The following is an 18,423-nucleotide window of genomic DNA, read 5'->3' on the forward strand; positions in this document are numbered from 1 at the left end:
AAGTAAGAAGTAAACAGCTGATGGATCCAGACATGAAGACAATATCTGTTAAATTTCAACTTTACATGAAATAATATGTCACTCATAATGGAAGATCTTAGTTCTTCAGTCATTTGTGTGTGACAGGAGGAAGTAATGATGCAATGTAAAACATGTCAGAAGAAGCGTCCTGTTCCTTCCTCTGACACACTGCTTTTGCTGAGCTTTCGCCGAGTAATCTCACTTCATGAGTTTGAGAAGTTTGTCTTTTCAGAATTCTGAACTGAAACGGTTAAAGAAAATGCTTCAGAGATGTTTGTTCTATTTGTTCATGTGGCATCTGATCGGTGAGTTTTTGAGATGTGTTTTATGACTTTCATGACGGTGTTTGGGGACTTTGCCTTCACTGGTATTCCTAAATAGATAAGATCTAGTTTGAGTTTCTATGTTTGGGAGACATTCAGCGATTCTGTTTTTTACATTTATCGGAATGTTCCTTATATAAAAACCTGAAGCTAAAACACTAAATATTTCAAAAAGAAAATCGGATCGCTCTTTATGATCTTCACCCGAAAACACACAGATAGCCTAATTTGAAATACAGACGTCAATGTTAACATTTGCGACAAACGCTAATTCTGTTCTTTAGATGTGTGTGAAGTGAAGTCTGTGTCAGTGATGGAGGGAGATTCTGTCACTCTAAACACTGATGTTATCGGGAGCGGCCTTCTGGTCTTTGGAAGTTTGGGCCCGTCATAGCTAGATTTGATACCGCAACCAAAGACATCTTAATATATGCTGATGTTCTTGATGGGATGTTCAGAGACAGACTGCAGGTGGATGATCAGACTGGATCTCTCACCATCACAAACACCAAAACTGAAGACTCTGGACTTTATCAGTTAACCATCTTCAGGAAAGGTTTCATCTCACATGATTTCAATGTTTATGTCTATGGTGAGTAGAGATTTACTCTTATCGTTTACAATTACGTATACGCAACAAAAAATTCAAGTCAATCGAACCATTTTATTCCAGCTCGTCTGCCCGTTCCTGTCATCATCAGAGACTCTTCTCAATGTTCTTCATCATCAGAAAGATCTTCAGTGTCAACATGTGTGTTGTTGTGTTCAGTGATGAATGTGTCACATGTGAGTCTCTCCTGGTACAAAGGAAAGAGTTTATTGTCCAGCATCAGTGTGTCTGATCTCAACATCAGACTCTCTCTACCTCTGGAGGTGGAACATCAGGACACAAACACATACAGATGTGTGCTGAGCCATCCGTTCAGAAACCAGACTCAACATCTCAACATCAATGATGTCTGTCACACGTGTTCAGGTGAGTCACACGTGACGTTTGTGTTTATTCGTTCAGCCGATCTCTGATTCATCTTGTTTTTCTTTTCTCAGACTGTGTCTTCTGTTGTAACGGTACTGGAGCTGTGATCCGATTGGTCGTCTCTGTTCTGGTGGGCATCGCTACTGTAGTTGTTCTGATTTATGAGATCAGATCCAGATGAGCTGAACAGGAGAGAAGAGATCAGACATCAGATTCTCACTGATGAATCACATTTTCTATGTTCAACAATTGAGGGTCCAGCGAATGTTTTAAGAACAAAATGTATTAAATCAGCTTTTTTACACTAGATTACTTACTACTTGCTTTTTATCTGTTTCTACTCATTTAAAGGATTGAATTGGTAAATTATAGTCACTTGAAAGAGTCCTCATCAAAATAAGCTTTATTGACAACAAGCATAGAAAACGTTTAGTTAAAAAGTGTACTTTATAAAGTATAAACAATTACATAATTGTCAAAGATGCATATATTACCCATACAACTTGACTTGATATATAACTTGACTTCCACAACAGACTTTACAGCAGTTAATGTCGCCCCCTGCTGGTGTTTTTCCAATTATTTTTTGAATCCACATAATGTGTAAAGTTATGACGGACTAGAGTTTAGATTCTTTCTTGTTAAAATTAGCTGGTGCACCATGACAAATTCGTTGAGAACTTTTAATAAAAACACTATTCTAAAACGCTAATATGACAAAATGACAGGAAACAGAACAGCATCTCATTACAGTATTTGTAAAACTCCAGACTCACAATATGTGGGTCAACAGGTCTCATGAAGACATGGCTGACCTTGAACGTTAATAAACGAACGTTTATTATATTCATTCAGCTTATATGCATTTAAGTTAGCATGAATCAGGTTAGCATGACGTTTTTGTTCATTATAAATGTAGTTAAGGCACATAAGCAGTCACACACAGCTTGTCAATTGTTTGTAGAGAAATACTGTATAGGAATGTATGAAATCTGATATTGTTGTTATTGTGATCAATTCAAACTACAGATTTTCATATTCCAGGTTAATAAAGCTGGTGCTGCCATACCAGAAGAAATGTTGCATCAATACTTGTTTTATGTATTGAAATGTTCTTTATAACCATGCCGCAACACCACCTGAGAAGTCACAAATGATTCTGTCTATAGTTCAGTTTTTGCAGTTAGATTCCTTTGATAAACGCAATGCTTGTAAATGAATGTAAAGGCCTGTGGAGTTTTTTTGCAGCTTCTCTCTGCGTCACATGATTTACACAACAATACAAAGAAACTAACTAAGGCTTATATGCCACTAATTTACCAAGCTAATTTTCCCCTGATGTAGTGTATATATATATATATTATATATAAGCTAGGCCTATATTTATAGCTTAACACATTATGGTCATGTAACCTATATCTCCTGCTCTGTCTGAGTTTCTTCAGGTGCTCGGCCCCTTCGTAGGTGATTCACATTTATGAAGCATGCCACATAATGAACACAAACTAGTGTTAACTGTAAACGGAATTGTGATGGACAAATTCACACTGTGCGCACAACTTCGGTTATTTGTTCGTGAAAACAGTTTTCAAGCCACTTGATCTGTTTGTGAGTCCCGACCCAAACAACGTGAATGTTGTGTCATTCACAGTGTTTTTATACTACTGTAGTAGTGGGCTCCTCTTCTGTTATCATTCGACAGTATTTCGTCTCTGGATCTTTGGCTGTGTAAATAAATGACAACAGGATAAACGAGAGAATCTATCAAATGATTAAATAGCATTGTAGTTATTGTAGTTACGTTGCATATTTTTTGCCGCGGTTTGTAAAAACGAACCACTGTATGAATCAGGACACTTGATAAACTAGTTGACAGAAGGAAAAATCGCATCCCGTGATTTATACCAGTGGTTCTCAAACTTTTTCGTTGTGAGGCCCCCTTTGTGTAGAGTGCATCGCTTTGCGGCCCCCCAAATAAAGACTTATAATCTTAAATTTAACATTTTTATTTAAACAAAAACATATTCGGTTATACAATGCTGAAACATCAATTCTTTTGTCTGGTGGTCTTATTTTTCTGATGTTTGATTGCATAAAATCTATGAACAATTTCTATATTTCATAAAATGCCACAAAATCTGTGGCCCCCTGGATCCACCTCGGGGCCCCCCCAGGGGCCACGGCCCCCAGTTTGAGAACTACTGATTTATACACACGAATACTACAGAAATGTTTATTTTTATATTTGATTACATGATACACACTTACTTTAACAGCAACAATAAATGTCTTCCAAGTCTTCATTCTAGGCATACATAGTTTATAAAGTCCAGCATCTACACATCTGACGTTTGTGATGGTCAGAGATCCGGTCTGATTGTCTAGCTGGAGTCTGTCTCTGAATCTCTCATAACCGCATAGATATTCCCATTCGTTTGCTTTCGTCCTTCCGGCTATGGATTTAAATTCAACGGTCTGATTGCATTCTGTAGATTCAGCAAACGTCCACAATATCACATCGTCCTCCTCAATCGTTGTAACATCAGCGCTTAGAGTGACAGACTGTCCTTCTTTGACAGTTAAATTCCGTATCGCATCTGTAGCCACGACAAAGACATCTGAAAAACAATCAGAGAGAGTTTATTAGACAGATCAGACACAATTTTTAGGAGTCCTAGTCGTGTTGAACAGGACAACTTTTAAATCTAACACATTACTTGTAAAACAGCTTGACGTAATGCTGTTATAACCGCAATCACACAGATTCAGCGCAACCGATGTCTTACCATCATCTTCCTCATGATACAGACCAACCAAAAAACACAGACAATGATGAGAAAATAAAACGTACACAGTAAGGTTCTGTAGTACAGTATCTTACCATCATTTTGCTGATTCTCAATGTTTCGATCTGTAAGAAAAACACAGACTTAAAACCGTTTGACATTGTTGTAGGTTGGCATATATTCTTTCCAAGGAATTGAACCTTAACAACAATCAGATAAACAGTTTGACACCGTAACGTCTTATAATGACACATTTGTACAGTAACTTACTGCATTTACCGTAAATGCTGGTTTACACAAGCACACAGCGATTCAGCGATTGCACAGATTCTGCACAATACAATATCTTACCATCATTTTGCTGATCCTCATTAATCCGATCTGTAAGATTATTAAAAAACACAGTCTTAAACCTTGTAAACACTGTAGTTTCTCATAATTGTCTAAATACAAACAGTAACTTACTGCTTTGTGAATCTGTTTCTATAGACGTTTCCGTCCCTGCTGAAACCAAACAGATCAGATTATACAAACACAGGCTCGCAACAGCATTCAGTATCTGAGACTAATACAGTATCTTACCGTCATTTGGCATATATTCTTTCCAAGGAATTGAACCTGAACAACAATCAGACAGTTCAATGAAACAGTTTGACATCATAACGTCTTTTAATGACGCATTTCTACGGTAACTTACTGCATGTTGAACAGTTCTCCTGTTCAGATATTTCCCCCTGTGCTAAAAACAAACGCATTTGCTGTAAATGTTGATTTACACAAGCACACAGAGAGATTCAGTAATGCCTTACCATCACTATGCAGATCAACTTCATCCTCATTATTTGGGTCTGTTTAAAAAGAGCCGACATTGTAACACATAATTGGCTTGTAAAAGCAACGTCTTTGTAGATCTGTCTCTAGATTAAACCTTAAACAGATCATGTTCTGTGTCTTGAGTCATACAGCATCTTATCATCAAGCAAACATAGACAATAAGTTGTAAATTCTGATTTGTACAAACGCAAGCATGCATGAAGATTGAGAGAATCAAGTATTTAACTGAAGATTAAAATCAACTTTAAGAACATGTACTTGGACAATAACTTACATCTTTGCGGAACATCTTCCTCATTAGGCTTGCTCAATAAATATGTTCTCGCTGACAGCAAACATAGACCCGTTGTTAATGCAGATTCGTACAAACACAAGCTTGCAGAGAGATTTAGCAGTTCTTACCACAGCATTGCTCAGAAACTGGACCAAGATCGTCACTTTCAATATCTATCAATCCTACTAAATATTCCATTTGACATCTGTAGTTAGGTAATTGAATGTGACCTGTTTAAACGATAATCATAGACTTTATAAATAAAAACCATTCATCTTCAAAATATAGTTGACCTATCGGTAAGCCCCTCCCCTCGAACGCAGATCAGCCAATGGCAGTTGAATATGAGTTGCATGGGGACCAGAACTCGGACAACTTTAGGTTTCAGCGCCATAGAGAAACATTGTAAGATCCGAAGCTCTCAGCGGTTTTATGGTGTTTATGCTACAAAAATGATAAAACGATGTGCCTGGGGTACTTGTAACACTAATTCCAGGTGTCCTGGGAGGATGAGAAATGGAATTTATTTCATTCAATTTCCTAAACCCACACAAAAAGAGCAAAATGTGGGCGCAGTAACCAACAAAAACATTTATTTTCTGGTTGTCATACTTTCACTAAGTTATAGTTTCTATCTGCAGATCGTTAATGTCATCTTATGCTTCAGTATCGTATCTCTGGCTAAAACAAGTTCTCACAGCATGTACATCGTAGGTCATAAACGAAGGTCTACATTTCAGTGTCTCTCCATATTAAACTGGTTAAATGTAAACTCATTTAATTTTACCCCGAGGTACACGATCGGTTGATCCTAGATCGTAACATGAGGCTTCTACCGCTTGCATCGCTTCCGAATTAAAGTTGTTATCCACCATATTTATTTTAAAATAGTTTTATTTATTCCTCCAAGGCATATTTTAATCCCACTTGAATTCTCCTCAACGACAGAGTGTGTCCAAAATGTACCAAAAACATCTTCGGACAAGGTTTCCACACTGACGGCTGCCATTTAAAGACATTAGGAACTCCGGTCGCTTGTCTGGGGTAGCAACAGTAACTAAGGGGAGCGGGGGCTTACCGATAGGTCCATTGCATCCACTACCTATAAATAAAAAATGGGATTTCCTATTGATAATATATCTCAGATCTTTTCACTTTCAGACATAGGATATGTATGTGTTAAATTCGTCACTGTTTAATGAAATAGTTGACAATACTTCAATCATTTTTAATACTGTAAGAAAGCATTAATCTGGATTGTTTGCGTATCTTTTTTAGAATACAAACTGCTCTTTATTAAAGCACTTCTTTTAGGATGTACACATAAACACAATTTTCTCTTACCATTTGGTACATCAGGATGGCCTGTTGGAAAATGATAATAATATATTCACTCGCACTATATTTACTGATTAGATTTTAAAATATTAACTCAACAAAGGTCTTACTTTAATTAGGCATTATTAAACTTACCGTTGTGTTTCGCTTTTCCAGACTTTGACTGACAGTAAACCCCAACCACAGCAAGAGCTGTGGCTATAACACACATCAGTACTATATAACCTGGGTGTAGACCATGTACTATAATACAAATAAAGATTAATTGTTATAACTGTAACTCAACACAGAGACTTGATATCACAACTGATATTACCTGGAGGAATGATGCCACAGACATGAGTGATGTTGAGATGTTGTGTGTGGTTTGTGATGGGATTGTTGACGACACATCTGTATGTGTTTGTGTCCTGATATTCCACCTCCAGAGGTAGAGAGAGTCTGATGTTGAGATCAGACACACTGATGCTGGACAATAAACTCTTTCCTTTGTACCAGGAGAGACTCACATGTGTCACATTCATCACTGAACACAACAACACACATTTTGAGATCAATGATGAGTTTTGTGTAGAGACTTTGGTGACGATGGGAACAGGCAGATAAGCTGTAAAACAAAACAAAAAGACTTTTATAGTGTTTCTTTCCATCTAAGACACGTGAAATGACAAGTTACTCACCACTAACAGTTACCGTGAATCTCTTAGATAAAACCCCACTGCTGATAATCTCTAGTTGATAAAATCCAGTGTGTTCAGTTGTGATGTTTGTAATGGTGAGATCTCCAGTCTGATTGTTCAGATGTAGCTTATTTCTAAACATCCCATCATCACCATCAAATAACGAGATCTTGCCAGGTTCTTTATTCATCAGAGCTATGCGAGTGTCTCCAAATGTCCAAACTGTCAGATCATCTCTCTGTATTTCTCTAATACCAGATTTTAGAGTCGGAGATTCTCCCTCCATCACTGATAGAGTCACATCTGCTGTCTTCTGTTCTTGTGTCTTTTCATGCAACACACCTGAAGAACATACAGAAACAGTTGCTCATTCAACTCCGTGTCAGTAATATCAGCTAATGGATTCAATGAAGTTGTTGAGTCTGATAAACGGACAACAACAGTAAAGATCATGGAGCAAATAAACACATAAACATTAGACTTCCCAAGCAATACTTTCTAGGACATGACGGGGTGTTTTTTGCGCCTGAGGTTGGGAAATATTATGATATGTCCTGACACAACAAAACTAGATGACACAAATAGTCAAAAGTTTTAGAACACTTGAGTAAAACGTTTCTCGCTGTCTTGAAATGCTTTTGATCTGAAGTAGGGCTGTCAAACGATGCATCCAGAATAAGTTTTCGTTTACATGATATTTGTCTGTGTAGTGTACATATTAATTTTGTGTTTATAAACACATTCACATACATGCATATAGTTAAGAAAAATATATTAAAACGTTTTTTTATTATTATTGGTAAATATAAATAAATATAGGTAAACAAGTAAATATTTCCTAAATATAAATACATGTATGTGTATGTGTGTTTATGAACATATATTATGTAAACAAAAACTTTTATTCTGGATGCGATTAATAACAATTAATCGGGTTTGCCAGCCCTAAGGTGTAGGCTTAAATGTCTCAAATTAGCGTTGAAGACAAAAATATATATATTGTGCAAATATAAACTTAAAGGTTCATTACAAAATAAAATTTAATTTAATTTATAATATCATGGATAAACAAGAGCAGAGAATAGATGGAAACATCTCACCCCAAAAAGTTGCTTCATGAAATGCTGAGAGAACATTTCTGTAAACTCTAGGCAAAGGGGACACTATACACTAAAGTGCAACAAGTTTTATTTGTTTTTAATAGTTTTTAGTCAGAACATAACCCTGATATGCATATATCCGGGAGACGTCTGTATGATGTCTGTTTTTATTATTTGCTTATCTGCAATATGCCTCTGAGACGTAAGTCAGTAAGTGTTCTAAAACCTTTGACCGGTAGTGTACATTACACTTGTCTCTTGGCACTCAACCCAATTTGACCACATTTACCAATCCAGTTCAACTTCTGTGAGAAGCCAGTGGCAGTAACAGAAATGTTCTCCCTCTGTCATCGTGTGAGATCTGACTATACCCTATCACACCCATAACATGTTCAGACAATACATCTTTACAATGCTATACTGCAGGGCTAGTCAACTGGCGGCCCGCCAATCATCTTTACCTGGCCTGCTTTAACATTTCAAATAAGTATTTATTTAATATACATTTATAAAGTATTTCCTGCGGCTCATAACGATGGATGTCTTATAAAGCGATTTGATTGGTCTGTCCAAGAAACGTAATTATTTACAACGTTATAATCGGCAATCCACAGCCACAGGCCGTCGCTTTGCGCACGCGATAGAACGTCCCAAAACGCGTCTTGTGCCCTTAAAAGTAACTGCAGGAAGGGTACACTACGTGAACTGTTGTCTCAGATAAGGGGAAAACTGTGTTGTTTTTATTACTGCATTCATTATGTACAGTGTTGGGTGTAACTAGTTACTAAGTAATTAGTTACTGTAATTTAATTACTTTCCTTTGAAAAAGTAAAGTAAGGGATTACTCATTATTTTTCTGTAATTTAGTTACAGTTACTTCTGATGTAATTAAACTAAATACTTTGCGTAATATTTGTGTGTGCAATAGTGGAATTGACATCAAAATTCCAAGTCTAAGTATAATTCTCACATTTGTGTACTTTAAATGCTACTTTATGTAGTTTTATATTATTTATTTGAATGAATTAAATAAGCCGTTTCATATCTATCCTTGAATCACTTAACTAATCAAGGTTGATGTAGGATATAGAAAGTAATTAGTAATAAGTAATTAAATACTTTTTGGAGAGAGTAATTTGTACAGTAATTTAATTACACTATTGAATATGTATTTAGTAACTAGTAGTTAAGTACTTTTTCAGAGTAACTTACCCAACACTGATTATGTATGATTTAAACTGTCAAATTTACGAAAAACAGCTGTTCGTCTCCCTCAAGAACTAAGATTTGCCCTACTAAGTACGTGGGGCACATGAATGCGATTGGTTTTCACCCTAAGATGCGATAATAGCGTTCAGTTTTTTTGCACAGATCAATTGATTCGCTTTATAATACGCTAGTTAAACTTCAAGGGGCAGGGATTAGTTTTGTGCTGAATGTAGCGTTTTTGACTTTCATTGATTTGACTTTTATTAATTCGACCAAATATCTTCATAAATAGGCTATATTCTTGAAAAAACAATGCCACCCACATCTTGGGTGGAATGGTGGAGAATAAATTAACAGCAATTTTATTTTTGAGTAAACTAACGCTACAAGGAATATAAAATAAAATTAAAGAGACAGTATCCCTTTGAATTAAATATCATGAAAAGGCACAAATACCGGATTCAATATTTGTGTGCATTTTTTAATATATGGCCTATAAGTAACGTATAAAATGAACAAAATGCAAGAAATAACAGAAATACAAAAAAAAAAACTGTCCCGCATCCTATTTATACTTTTGGAATCATCTGGCCCTCAAAGAAAAGTAGTTGAAGACCCCTGCTATACAGTATCATTCTATTTTTAAAGTGACTTTTAAAACCTTGCACAAAGCTGAATTTTCTACACTTTCTAACCATAATGTGGGAAGGAAGCAAAAACGTGTTGTCCTCAACTAGAATAAAAAATAACAGGTAGTTTTGTGCACGCAACAGTTTTTAACAATTCCTATTTAGGTCATAGTTCAACTCTGTGGAATATGAGTTTAAAGCATTAAGTGATCCAGCTGATCCACATCATATATCATAACTTATAATCCACATCTAATACACACGCAACGCTATTTAAAATGTGTTTCGTGAAGTTAAAAACACGGATTCGGTTAAATGAAACCGAAAGCAAAATCGTTTTACCTTTCACGTGTAATGACATCAAGAACAGGAGAAACGCGTCCTTCATATCGGTGAATAACTTTGTAAGTTCATACAAACGTACGTATATGTAATAATGTGTGGTTAATTATTGAATCGCTCCCTATCGTTTCTGGGTGTGTTTTAGGGTCTCGTGACTTGAACGGTGCCCACACCTACCAGCTACAGTCACAGCACAGGCAGGTACACTTTCATACCGAGTGAATGTTATCGTGACTTTTCTAAAGAATAACCGCTCATGATAAAAGATCCCGTAAACCGACGGAGAAGTCAAATCAGGACATGACCAATCTTACAAAAAATCTGAACCCAAAATAGTCAGAACACCAGGCGCTGAAGAACAGTGGTCACGAACATGCCAGAAGCCACGCCCATATACGGGCGGGTCGCGGTGGGGATTAAGCAGATGGGCGTGGCTTCTGACATACATGGATGTGGACTAGGACTAGGTTGACTGTCCAACACGGAACGCATGAACCTGGATGCAGGTTTCTTTCAACCAATCAGATGCTTCTAAAAATGTTAGAAATATTTACATTTCAACAGGTCAACGATGTTCACTTTTTTCGTTCAGTTCTTTCATTAAATTCATTACATTCTTGTTTGGAAATGCTATAAAAAAAAAATTATTGTAGGTATATGGCTGTAAACATTTTTTTAATTAAAGCGGGCTGCGTCTAAATCTTAATATGGCCATGATCATCGACAAAACACCACAGACGTGGTCTAAATGCAGAGGTCACATTTTGGGCATGGGTCACCATACCTGACAAATAGATCACTTTCACTAAATGTTTCCCCCAACAGTTCATTGTACCACATCAAAAATCAAAACATCTTTCCTACTAAAATAAGGATTTATTAAAAATAAGCATCAAATTTACATATTTGGCAGACGCTTTTATCCCAAGTGACTTGCATTGCATGATACTATCATGTAGTATGTGCATTCCCTGGGATCGAACCCATGACCTTGGCGTTGCTAGGGTCATGCTCCAACCACTGAGCTACAGAGAAGTTTGGCATCAGACACTTGGATACATTGAGAAAATACTACTGTACAACACAGACAAGTTTTATAAAGTATAGGCCGTTTTGTAAACAACACTGGTCCAAAACCAATCTCGGTTTCATTTTTTAACACTATAGAAACATTTCAAACAAACAACCAACAGAACATTCATAACTTAATTAAAATGCTTTTAGTTTTAGCACTTACTGTCACCCCCCCCGTACTCATTTATTTTCTCCAGTTTACATCATGTGAAATGTTCTTTTTGTTTAAGGCAGCAGGTTTCCTTGGCAGCCTGACATGAGGCTCAAAATGTGTTTTGACTTATTTTTGCAATTCTATTATAAACAATTTTCTAAAAATCTAATGTGACAAAATGATACATTTTAAACATTGAATCTATTAATCTTCTTACTACTTAAAACTCCAAACTGTCAATACATATAACTGTCAACTGCATAACAGTGTTTATTTAGACTCCTTAATTCTTTTAAATGAGGTAAACATGCGGTTTTTGTTCATTACAAATGATGCATTCACAGCATGCAAGTTGTTTGTGGCAGTGTTGTTAAATCTGACACATATGTGACCCTGGATCACAAAACCAGTCTTAAGTAGCACGGGAACATTTTTAGTAAAAGACAAAAATACATTGTGTGGGTCAAAATTATCGATTTTTCTTTTATGCCAAAAATCATTAGGATATTAAGTAAAGATCATGTTCCATGAAGATATTTTGTAAATTTCCTACCTTAAATATATAAAAACTTTATTTTTGTGAGTGGATGGTCTGCCACAGTGCCCCTGATTAACAACTTCAAAGGCAATTTTCTCAATATTTTGATTTTTTTGCGCTCTCAGATTCCCGAGTTTTAAACCGTTGTATCTCAGCCAGATATTGTCCTATTCTAACAACTCATATATCAATAGAAAGCTTATTTATTCAGCTTTCAGATTATGTAAAAATCTCAATTTCGAAAAATTGACCCATAAGACTGGTTTTGTTGTCCAGGGTCACATATTGTTCTCAATCCCAAACTGTCAACAGACTGTATAAATGAAGCTTATGTGTCCTGTCCTTTGGAGTGTTATATTCTAGTTTAATTGAGGGCTCCTCTTGTTATAAATTGAAAGTATTTCTTCTCTGGAGCGTCAGCACTTTTTTCTGTAGAAAAATAGTAGATGGTGAGTAATGATCGGTGTTGTAGTGTTCTGCTCAATTAAACGGCATTATATGTACTTTTTTTCTACTTACAGTAACATCGAACGTCTTCGAAATCCTCTTGCTGGGGATCCATAGTTTATAATATCCAACGTCTTGAGCTGTGAAGTCTGTGAGGGTCAGAGATCCGGTGTGATTGTCTAGCTGGAGTCTGTTTTGGAATCTCCCAGTACTAAATGAGATTTCGCCATCATTTTCTCTCGTCCTTTCAACTATGACTTTGAATTTAATACTGTGACCGGTTGCTTTGGATTCAGCAAACTTCCATTTGAAGTCAACATCCTCAATTGAAGCAATAAAAGTGGGTAGCGTGACAGTGTGTCCCTCTTCCACAGATAGTCTTGTCATTACGTCTGTAACGTCAAACACAACAACTACATATTTTTTTCCAGTTTTAATTTCAGAATTTCAAAAATATAATCTGCTTCAACTATGTAGATGTAGATTTGAAAAAAAAATAGAAATGCATATATTTAGTGCACACCATCGTGCAATATCTTACCATCCTCGAAATGATCATTTTGTTCCTCAGGATACAGACCTGTTTCAACCAAAAACACAGACTTAATGAAACCTTTTGACATTGTGATTTATAACTAACTACAAACAAACAATTACACTCTTTTAAAAGGTGCTTCAAAACCCAGATAGCACAATCCATCTGGTTTACGTCTATTTGACGTCTGCATTTACATCTGCAAGACATCTTAAATACATAGTTTGCTCATCTGCAATACGTCTCGGAGACGTCTGAACGTCTGTAATACATCTGCTAAAGATCTGGAGATCTGCTGCTTAAAAACATCTGCTAAAACATCTTAGAAAGAGCAGCTTTACATCCATTCTAAATCATAAACATCTTACAGACATCTTCTAGATGTCTATATGACGTCTGACAGCAGACATCTCTGAGACGTATTGCAGATGAGCAAACGATGTAATGTGGATGTCTTGCAGATGTAAATGAAGACGTCAAATAGACGTAAACCAGATGTATGTGTGTTATCAGGGAAGGGTCTTTGATGCCATAGAAGAACCTTTTGGTTGCATAAAGAACTGTGTTTCTTCTGTTTCACAAAAGGTTCTTCAGAAAAAGTAAGAAAAAAGTGGCTCTTTAAAGAACCTATGACTGAATTATTCTTTGCGGAACCAAAAATGTTTTTTCTATGGAATCACTGTAAAGAACCTTTTAAGCACCTGTATACAGTAACTTCTTTGTGAGTCTGTCTCTAGATGAGACTATTCGCCCCGGCTGAATGCAAACACAGAAACACAAACTCATCACAGGATTCAGTAGCTGAGATTGACATCGTCTCTTACCATCATCTGACTTATCATCATCCATGAAACGAATTGAACCTTAACGGGAACAATGACAGACTTAATTCAATGTTTTGATGTTGTAACTTCGAATAAAATACAAAGACGATTTGACTTACTGTGTCTTGAGCAATTTTCACAGGTAGACCTTTTCCTTTGGTCTGAAAACGAACACAGATTAGTTATGATTAGTAATGATATCCACAATCCGACCGAGAGATTCAGGAGTGCAGTGTCTTACCATCGCTTCGATGATCAATTTCATCCAAAAATGTTTCAACTAAAAAAACACAGACTTAAAACTTTAAACTTTCTGACAAGATAACTTTGATAGCACACATACTTCTGGGAGACTCCTCCCAGATAGCACAGGTACATACAGTATGTAAGACGTCTGCTAAAGATCTGGAGATCTGGAAAACATCTTAGAAAGAGCTGTTGTACATCCAGTCTAAATCATACACATCTTACAGACATCTTCTAGAGCAGTGGTTCTCAAACTGGGGGCCGTGGCCTCCTGGGGGACCCCAAGATGGATCCAGGGGGGCCACAGATTTTGTGGCATTTTATGAAATATAGAAATTTATCATAGATTTTATGCAATCAAACATCAGAAAAATGACACCACCAACCAAACGAATTGAGGTTCCAGCATTGTATAACTGAATGTTTTTGGTTTAATTAAAATTCTAAGTTAAGATTATACGTCTTTATATAGGGGGCCGCAAAGCGATGCACTTAACACAAAGGGGGCCTTACAACGAAAAGGTTTGAGAACCACTGTTCTAGAGGTCTATATGACATCTGACAGCAGACGTCTCAGAGATGTAGGGCAGATGAGCAAACAGCATCTGCCAGATGTCTTGCAGATGAAACTGCAGACATCAAACAGATGTCTCTCAGATGTACGTGTGCTATCAGGGCTATTTGTTGTCTGCATTTACATCTGCAAGACGTATGTTTATTGCTAGATCATCTGCAATACGTCTCCGAGACGTTTCCTGTCAGATGTCATATGGACGTCTAGAAGATGTCTGTGATGTAAAATTGCCCTTTCTAAGACGTTTCTCAGATGTTTTTTATAGCAGATGTTTTCCAGATCTTTAGCTTACAGACGTGCGTGTGGTGTCTGGGAACATTTAAGACGTTTCCACCTTTACTAAAATCCAACAGATTATGTTCTGTTGTAAATGCAGAGAGAGATTCAGTTGTACGTTATCTTACCATAAATTGGCCCAGGAGCTGTCCTGAGGATTGAACCTGAACACAAAGCAGATTTAATTTAATGGAAACTTCCGTCAACTATAACAGGTGTATTCGACATTTCTCAACAAAATACTTGTATGTTGATCTGAGATCAGCACTCTGATGACTGATATACAGCATGTGATATTGTCTCATAAACACAATGGTACACACAGTACAATGGTATCTTACCATTAGTTAGCGTACGTAGCTCCTCTTCAACAGGTTGGTCTGTTTAAAAATGAATAAACTTCAATCATTTTCTTCTGGTTAACTACTTTAACGTATGAAAGCTCCCACGTTTCTCTTCGAGTATCATAAACAGAACTCACTGTTTTGCTTGGGTTTTTCTTTTGACTTGCGTTGACAGTACAATCGTATCATAGCAGCAGTTACTCCCACCAGGACACAAGCACACAATACAGCAATCAGTGCTATAAGTCCTGGGTGTACGCTGTGTGCTATAATGTGGAAATAGAGACGTTAGAATAACTGTAACTTAACACAGAGACTTAACATCACAGCTGATATTACCTGAACACTTGTGACAGTCATCAGTGTTGAGATGTTGAGTCTGGTTTGTGATGCGATTGTTCAGCACACATGTGTAAGAATCATCCAGACACTCCAGATGTAGAGAGATGCTGCTGTCAATGTGTTCAGACACACTGATGCTGGACAATAAACTGTTTTCTTTGTACCAGGAGAGACTCGCATGTGACACATTCATCACTGAACACAACAACACACATTTTGAGCTTAAAGATGAAGAGTCTCTGGTGATGACAGGAACTGGGAGGGGAGCTGGAAAACACGAGAACAGAAAATGTAATGCATGTCTACAAATACCCTTCAACACTTCCAAATGTTTAGTTGCTACTTACCGTTGACATGAACCAGGAATTTTCTGAAAAAATCCCCAGTGCTGAGAATCTGCAGTTGATAAAATCCAGTGTGTTCAGTTCTGATGTTTGTAATGGTGAGATCTCCAGTCTGATTGTTCAGATGTAGCTTGTCTCGAAACATCTCATCATCACCAGCAAATAACGAGTTCTTGCCAGGTTCTTTATTCATCAGAGCTATGCGAGTGTCTCCAAATGTCCAAACTGTCAGATCATTTCTTTGTATGTTAGTAACACCAGATTCTAAAGTCACAGTTTCTCCCTCCATCACTGATAGAGTCACATCTGCTGTCTTCTGTTCTTGTGTCTCTTCATGCGTCTCCACACCTGGAGAACATACAGAAACAGTTGCTCCCTTACAAATTTATCAAACCCATGTTGATTCTTCAATAAACCGACAAAAACGTTGACTGAATGGCACCCTTTTTCAGGACATGAAATGACGTTTTGATACCAGAACCGGTTCTATTTAAACAATGCACTCCTCATGAGGTTGCGCAATATGATTTGTCCCAACACGACGAAACTAACGTACATGAAACATAAAAAACGATGTTGCCTGCTGGGTAGACAATGGTGTACATTCTTTGATTTAACAGTGAACTCAAAATAATTCCACATTACCAAGTATAATATACAATTGCAAATGTGATGGACTAGTGGACTACCAAATGAATTGGGATCACAACGTGTATTTCTAAAGACACATGATATTGTGCATTCATCATTCAGGAGAGTTGTTTTGAGTGCAATAAATCTTCACTTTAGTAGTTTGGTGCTGATCTGAATTTTGACTGAACACATCCCTGATGGCACACATACAGGCAGACGTCTATTTGAGGTCTGCATTTAAATCTGCAATTGCAAGACGTATTTTTTGATCGTTTGCGCATCTGCAATACTAAAATGCCTGTGAAATGGTCATGATTTACAATCTATGTAAAACTGCTCTTTCTAAGATGCTTATCAGATGTTTTACACAGCAGATCTTTTCCAGACCTTTAGAAGACATCTTACAGATGTACCTGTACTGTCTGGGATGAGAGTAATATTAAAATGTATTCTCCTGCATCTCTCTTTAAGATTCTTTGAATTAAAAAAATGGAATACCAAAACCTATGCGTAAAGCTGAATGATCTGCACAAGGGAACCGACATCTATGTGTTTGAAGTTTATTTGTACAACGTCAACATAATGCAAAAAAGTACCGTTTCAAGGTAAGAATCGTTTATAGGGAGTAAATCTGTAAAACACCTGTTCCGGTAGGGCGCCAACGTTTTCATTTATGATAATGTAACTTATGCTTTTCACTTAATATAGGCCAACATGTAACGCTACTTTAAAACACGTGTCTAATTACATACACATAAAGCGCCGATCCACCAAATGAAACCGGAAGTAAAATCTTACCTTTCTTAAGCAGTCCTACTAAGATTAAATAAAGGAGAAACGGGCTGTCCATTTCGATAAAGACTGAGAGGTCAATACAAATCCATGTTTAAAAGAAATAAAGTTTTTTTTTTTAAGTCAAGTTATTAAGTCATATCGATGCATGGCTGAACCGCAGCTACACCCATCCATCAGAAAACGATCGATTAACTTTCATACCGAGTGAAAGTTACGACTTTTCTGTGCTTACAGCAAAAATAAAATAAAATAAATTTTGTGACGGAGAAGTGAACAATTCACGAGTAAACTTACAATAAGCGAGATCTATAAATGAACAGGAGATAAATTCGCACTTGAATGACGCCTCCTATCCAGTGGGCGATGTCCATATACGGAAGTGAGTTCTTTGACGGAGACTCCCACGTCCAGTAGACATGTTACCATGACAACGCTGTTTCGAGACTGACGTGAGTCTACAGATGTAGCGGGACTTCCTTGACATCCACGGCCAGTAGAAATGTCACCATGACAACGCTGTTTCGAGACTGACTCTGACGTCATCACGCAGCCGTGTTTTTGGCAAGTTTGGAGAGACAGGTGTATCTTCACTGAGGTGTGAGTTCCCCGTGATCACCGGGCTGTCAAGCGCCGCCCAGAACAGCTTAATGTCAGCAAATACACCTAAAACTGCCCGCTGGCTCTAATGCCACTTTAGCGGTAACACATGATATGATTAGTTTTGATACATTTCATAATGCGCAATCGTTGGTCTGATGAATCTATTTGTTCCCAGACTAATCATT

At 37.0% G+C, this 18,423-nt stretch overlaps 2 protein-coding genes across 12 annotated transcripts; both read right to left on the reverse strand.

Annotated features, from left to right (window-relative positions):
* Positions 1-1,205: 1,205 nt before the first annotated feature.
* Positions 1,206-10,849, reverse strand: LOC130548304 (uncharacterized). Of its 9 annotated transcripts, none has more exons than XM_057324995.1 (15): positions 10,513-10,849; positions 7,233-7,574; positions 6,869-7,159; positions 6,688-6,795; positions 6,559-6,579; positions 5,343-5,444; positions 5,215-5,265; positions 4,916-4,954; positions 4,804-4,845; positions 4,689-4,724; positions 4,572-4,610; positions 4,458-4,487; positions 4,202-4,231; positions 3,589-3,938; positions 1,206-1,502 (listed from the first exon to the last, which is right to left on the reverse strand). In XM_057324995.1, exons 1-15 carry the CDS (start codon positions 10,556-10,558, stop codon positions 1,488-1,490), a joined length of 1,542 nt encoding a protein of 513 aa, XP_057180978.1. In that variant the 5' UTR covers positions 10,559-10,849; the 3' UTR covers positions 1,206-1,487. The 9 variants fall into 9 exon arrangements, with proteins under 9 accessions (XP_057180978.1, XP_057180976.1, XP_057180974.1 ...); XM_057324993.1 differs by lacking the exon at positions 1,206-1,502 and adding an exon at positions 2,934-3,044; XM_057324987.1 differs by lacking the exon at positions 1,206-1,502 and having other exon boundaries at positions 3,076-3,938.
* Positions 10,850-11,368: 519 nt separating this feature from the next.
* LOC130548306 (uncharacterized) lies at positions 11,369-18,121 on the reverse strand. Of its 3 annotated transcripts, none has more exons than XM_057324999.1 (12): positions 17,933-18,121; positions 16,214-16,558; positions 15,864-16,133; positions 15,662-15,790; positions 15,522-15,560; positions 15,309-15,344; positions 14,326-14,364; positions 14,204-14,245; positions 14,085-14,123; positions 13,267-13,305; positions 12,798-13,117; positions 11,369-12,707 (listed from the first exon to the last, which is right to left on the reverse strand). In XM_057324999.1, exons 2-12 carry the CDS (start codon positions 16,497-16,499, stop codon positions 12,663-12,665), a joined length of 1,284 nt encoding a protein of 427 aa, XP_057180982.1. In that variant the 5' UTR covers positions 16,500-16,558; positions 17,933-18,121; the 3' UTR covers positions 11,369-12,662. The 3 variants fall into 3 exon arrangements, with proteins under 3 accessions (XP_057180982.1, XP_057180979.1, XP_057180981.1); XM_057324996.1 differs by lacking the exon at positions 17,933-18,121 and adding an exon at positions 17,642-17,925; XM_057324998.1 differs by lacking the exons at positions 14,326-14,364; positions 17,933-18,121 and adding an exon at positions 17,642-17,925.
* Between the last annotated feature and the right edge of the window lie 302 nt (positions 18,122-18,423).

This window comes from Triplophysa rosa, linkage group LG25, assembly GCF_024868665.1.
Source record: "Triplophysa rosa linkage group LG25, Trosa_1v2, whole genome shotgun sequence".
In the NCBI taxonomy this organism is placed as follows: Eukaryota; Metazoa; Chordata; class Actinopteri; order Cypriniformes; family Nemacheilidae; genus Triplophysa; species Triplophysa rosa.

Coding starts and splice junctions, on each gene's coding strand:
- LOC130548304 (XM_057324987.1), bottom strand. CDS start 10,558: ATGAAGGACGCGTTTCTCCTGTTCTTGATGTCATTACACGTGAAAG. Junction 5,445..6,558: donor CCATCCTGATGTACCAAATG/GTAAGAGAAAAT, acceptor TCGTTTAAACAG/GTCACATTCAATTACCTAAC. Junction 4,232..4,457: donor TGAGGATCAGCAAAATGATG/GTAAGATATTGT, acceptor TTTTTCTTACAG/ATCGAAACATTGAGAATCAG.
- LOC130548306 (XM_057324996.1), bottom strand. CDS start 17,693: ATGGACAGCCCGTTTCTCCTTTATTTAATCTTAGTAGGACTGCTTAAG. Junction 13,306..14,084: donor TGATGATAAGTCAGATGATG/GTAAGAGACGAT, acceptor TGGTTGAAACAG/GTCTGTATCCTGAGGAACAA. Junction 13,118..13,266: donor AAATGATCATTTCGAGGATG/GTAAGATATTGC, acceptor TTGACGTTACAG/ACGTAATGACAAGACTATCT.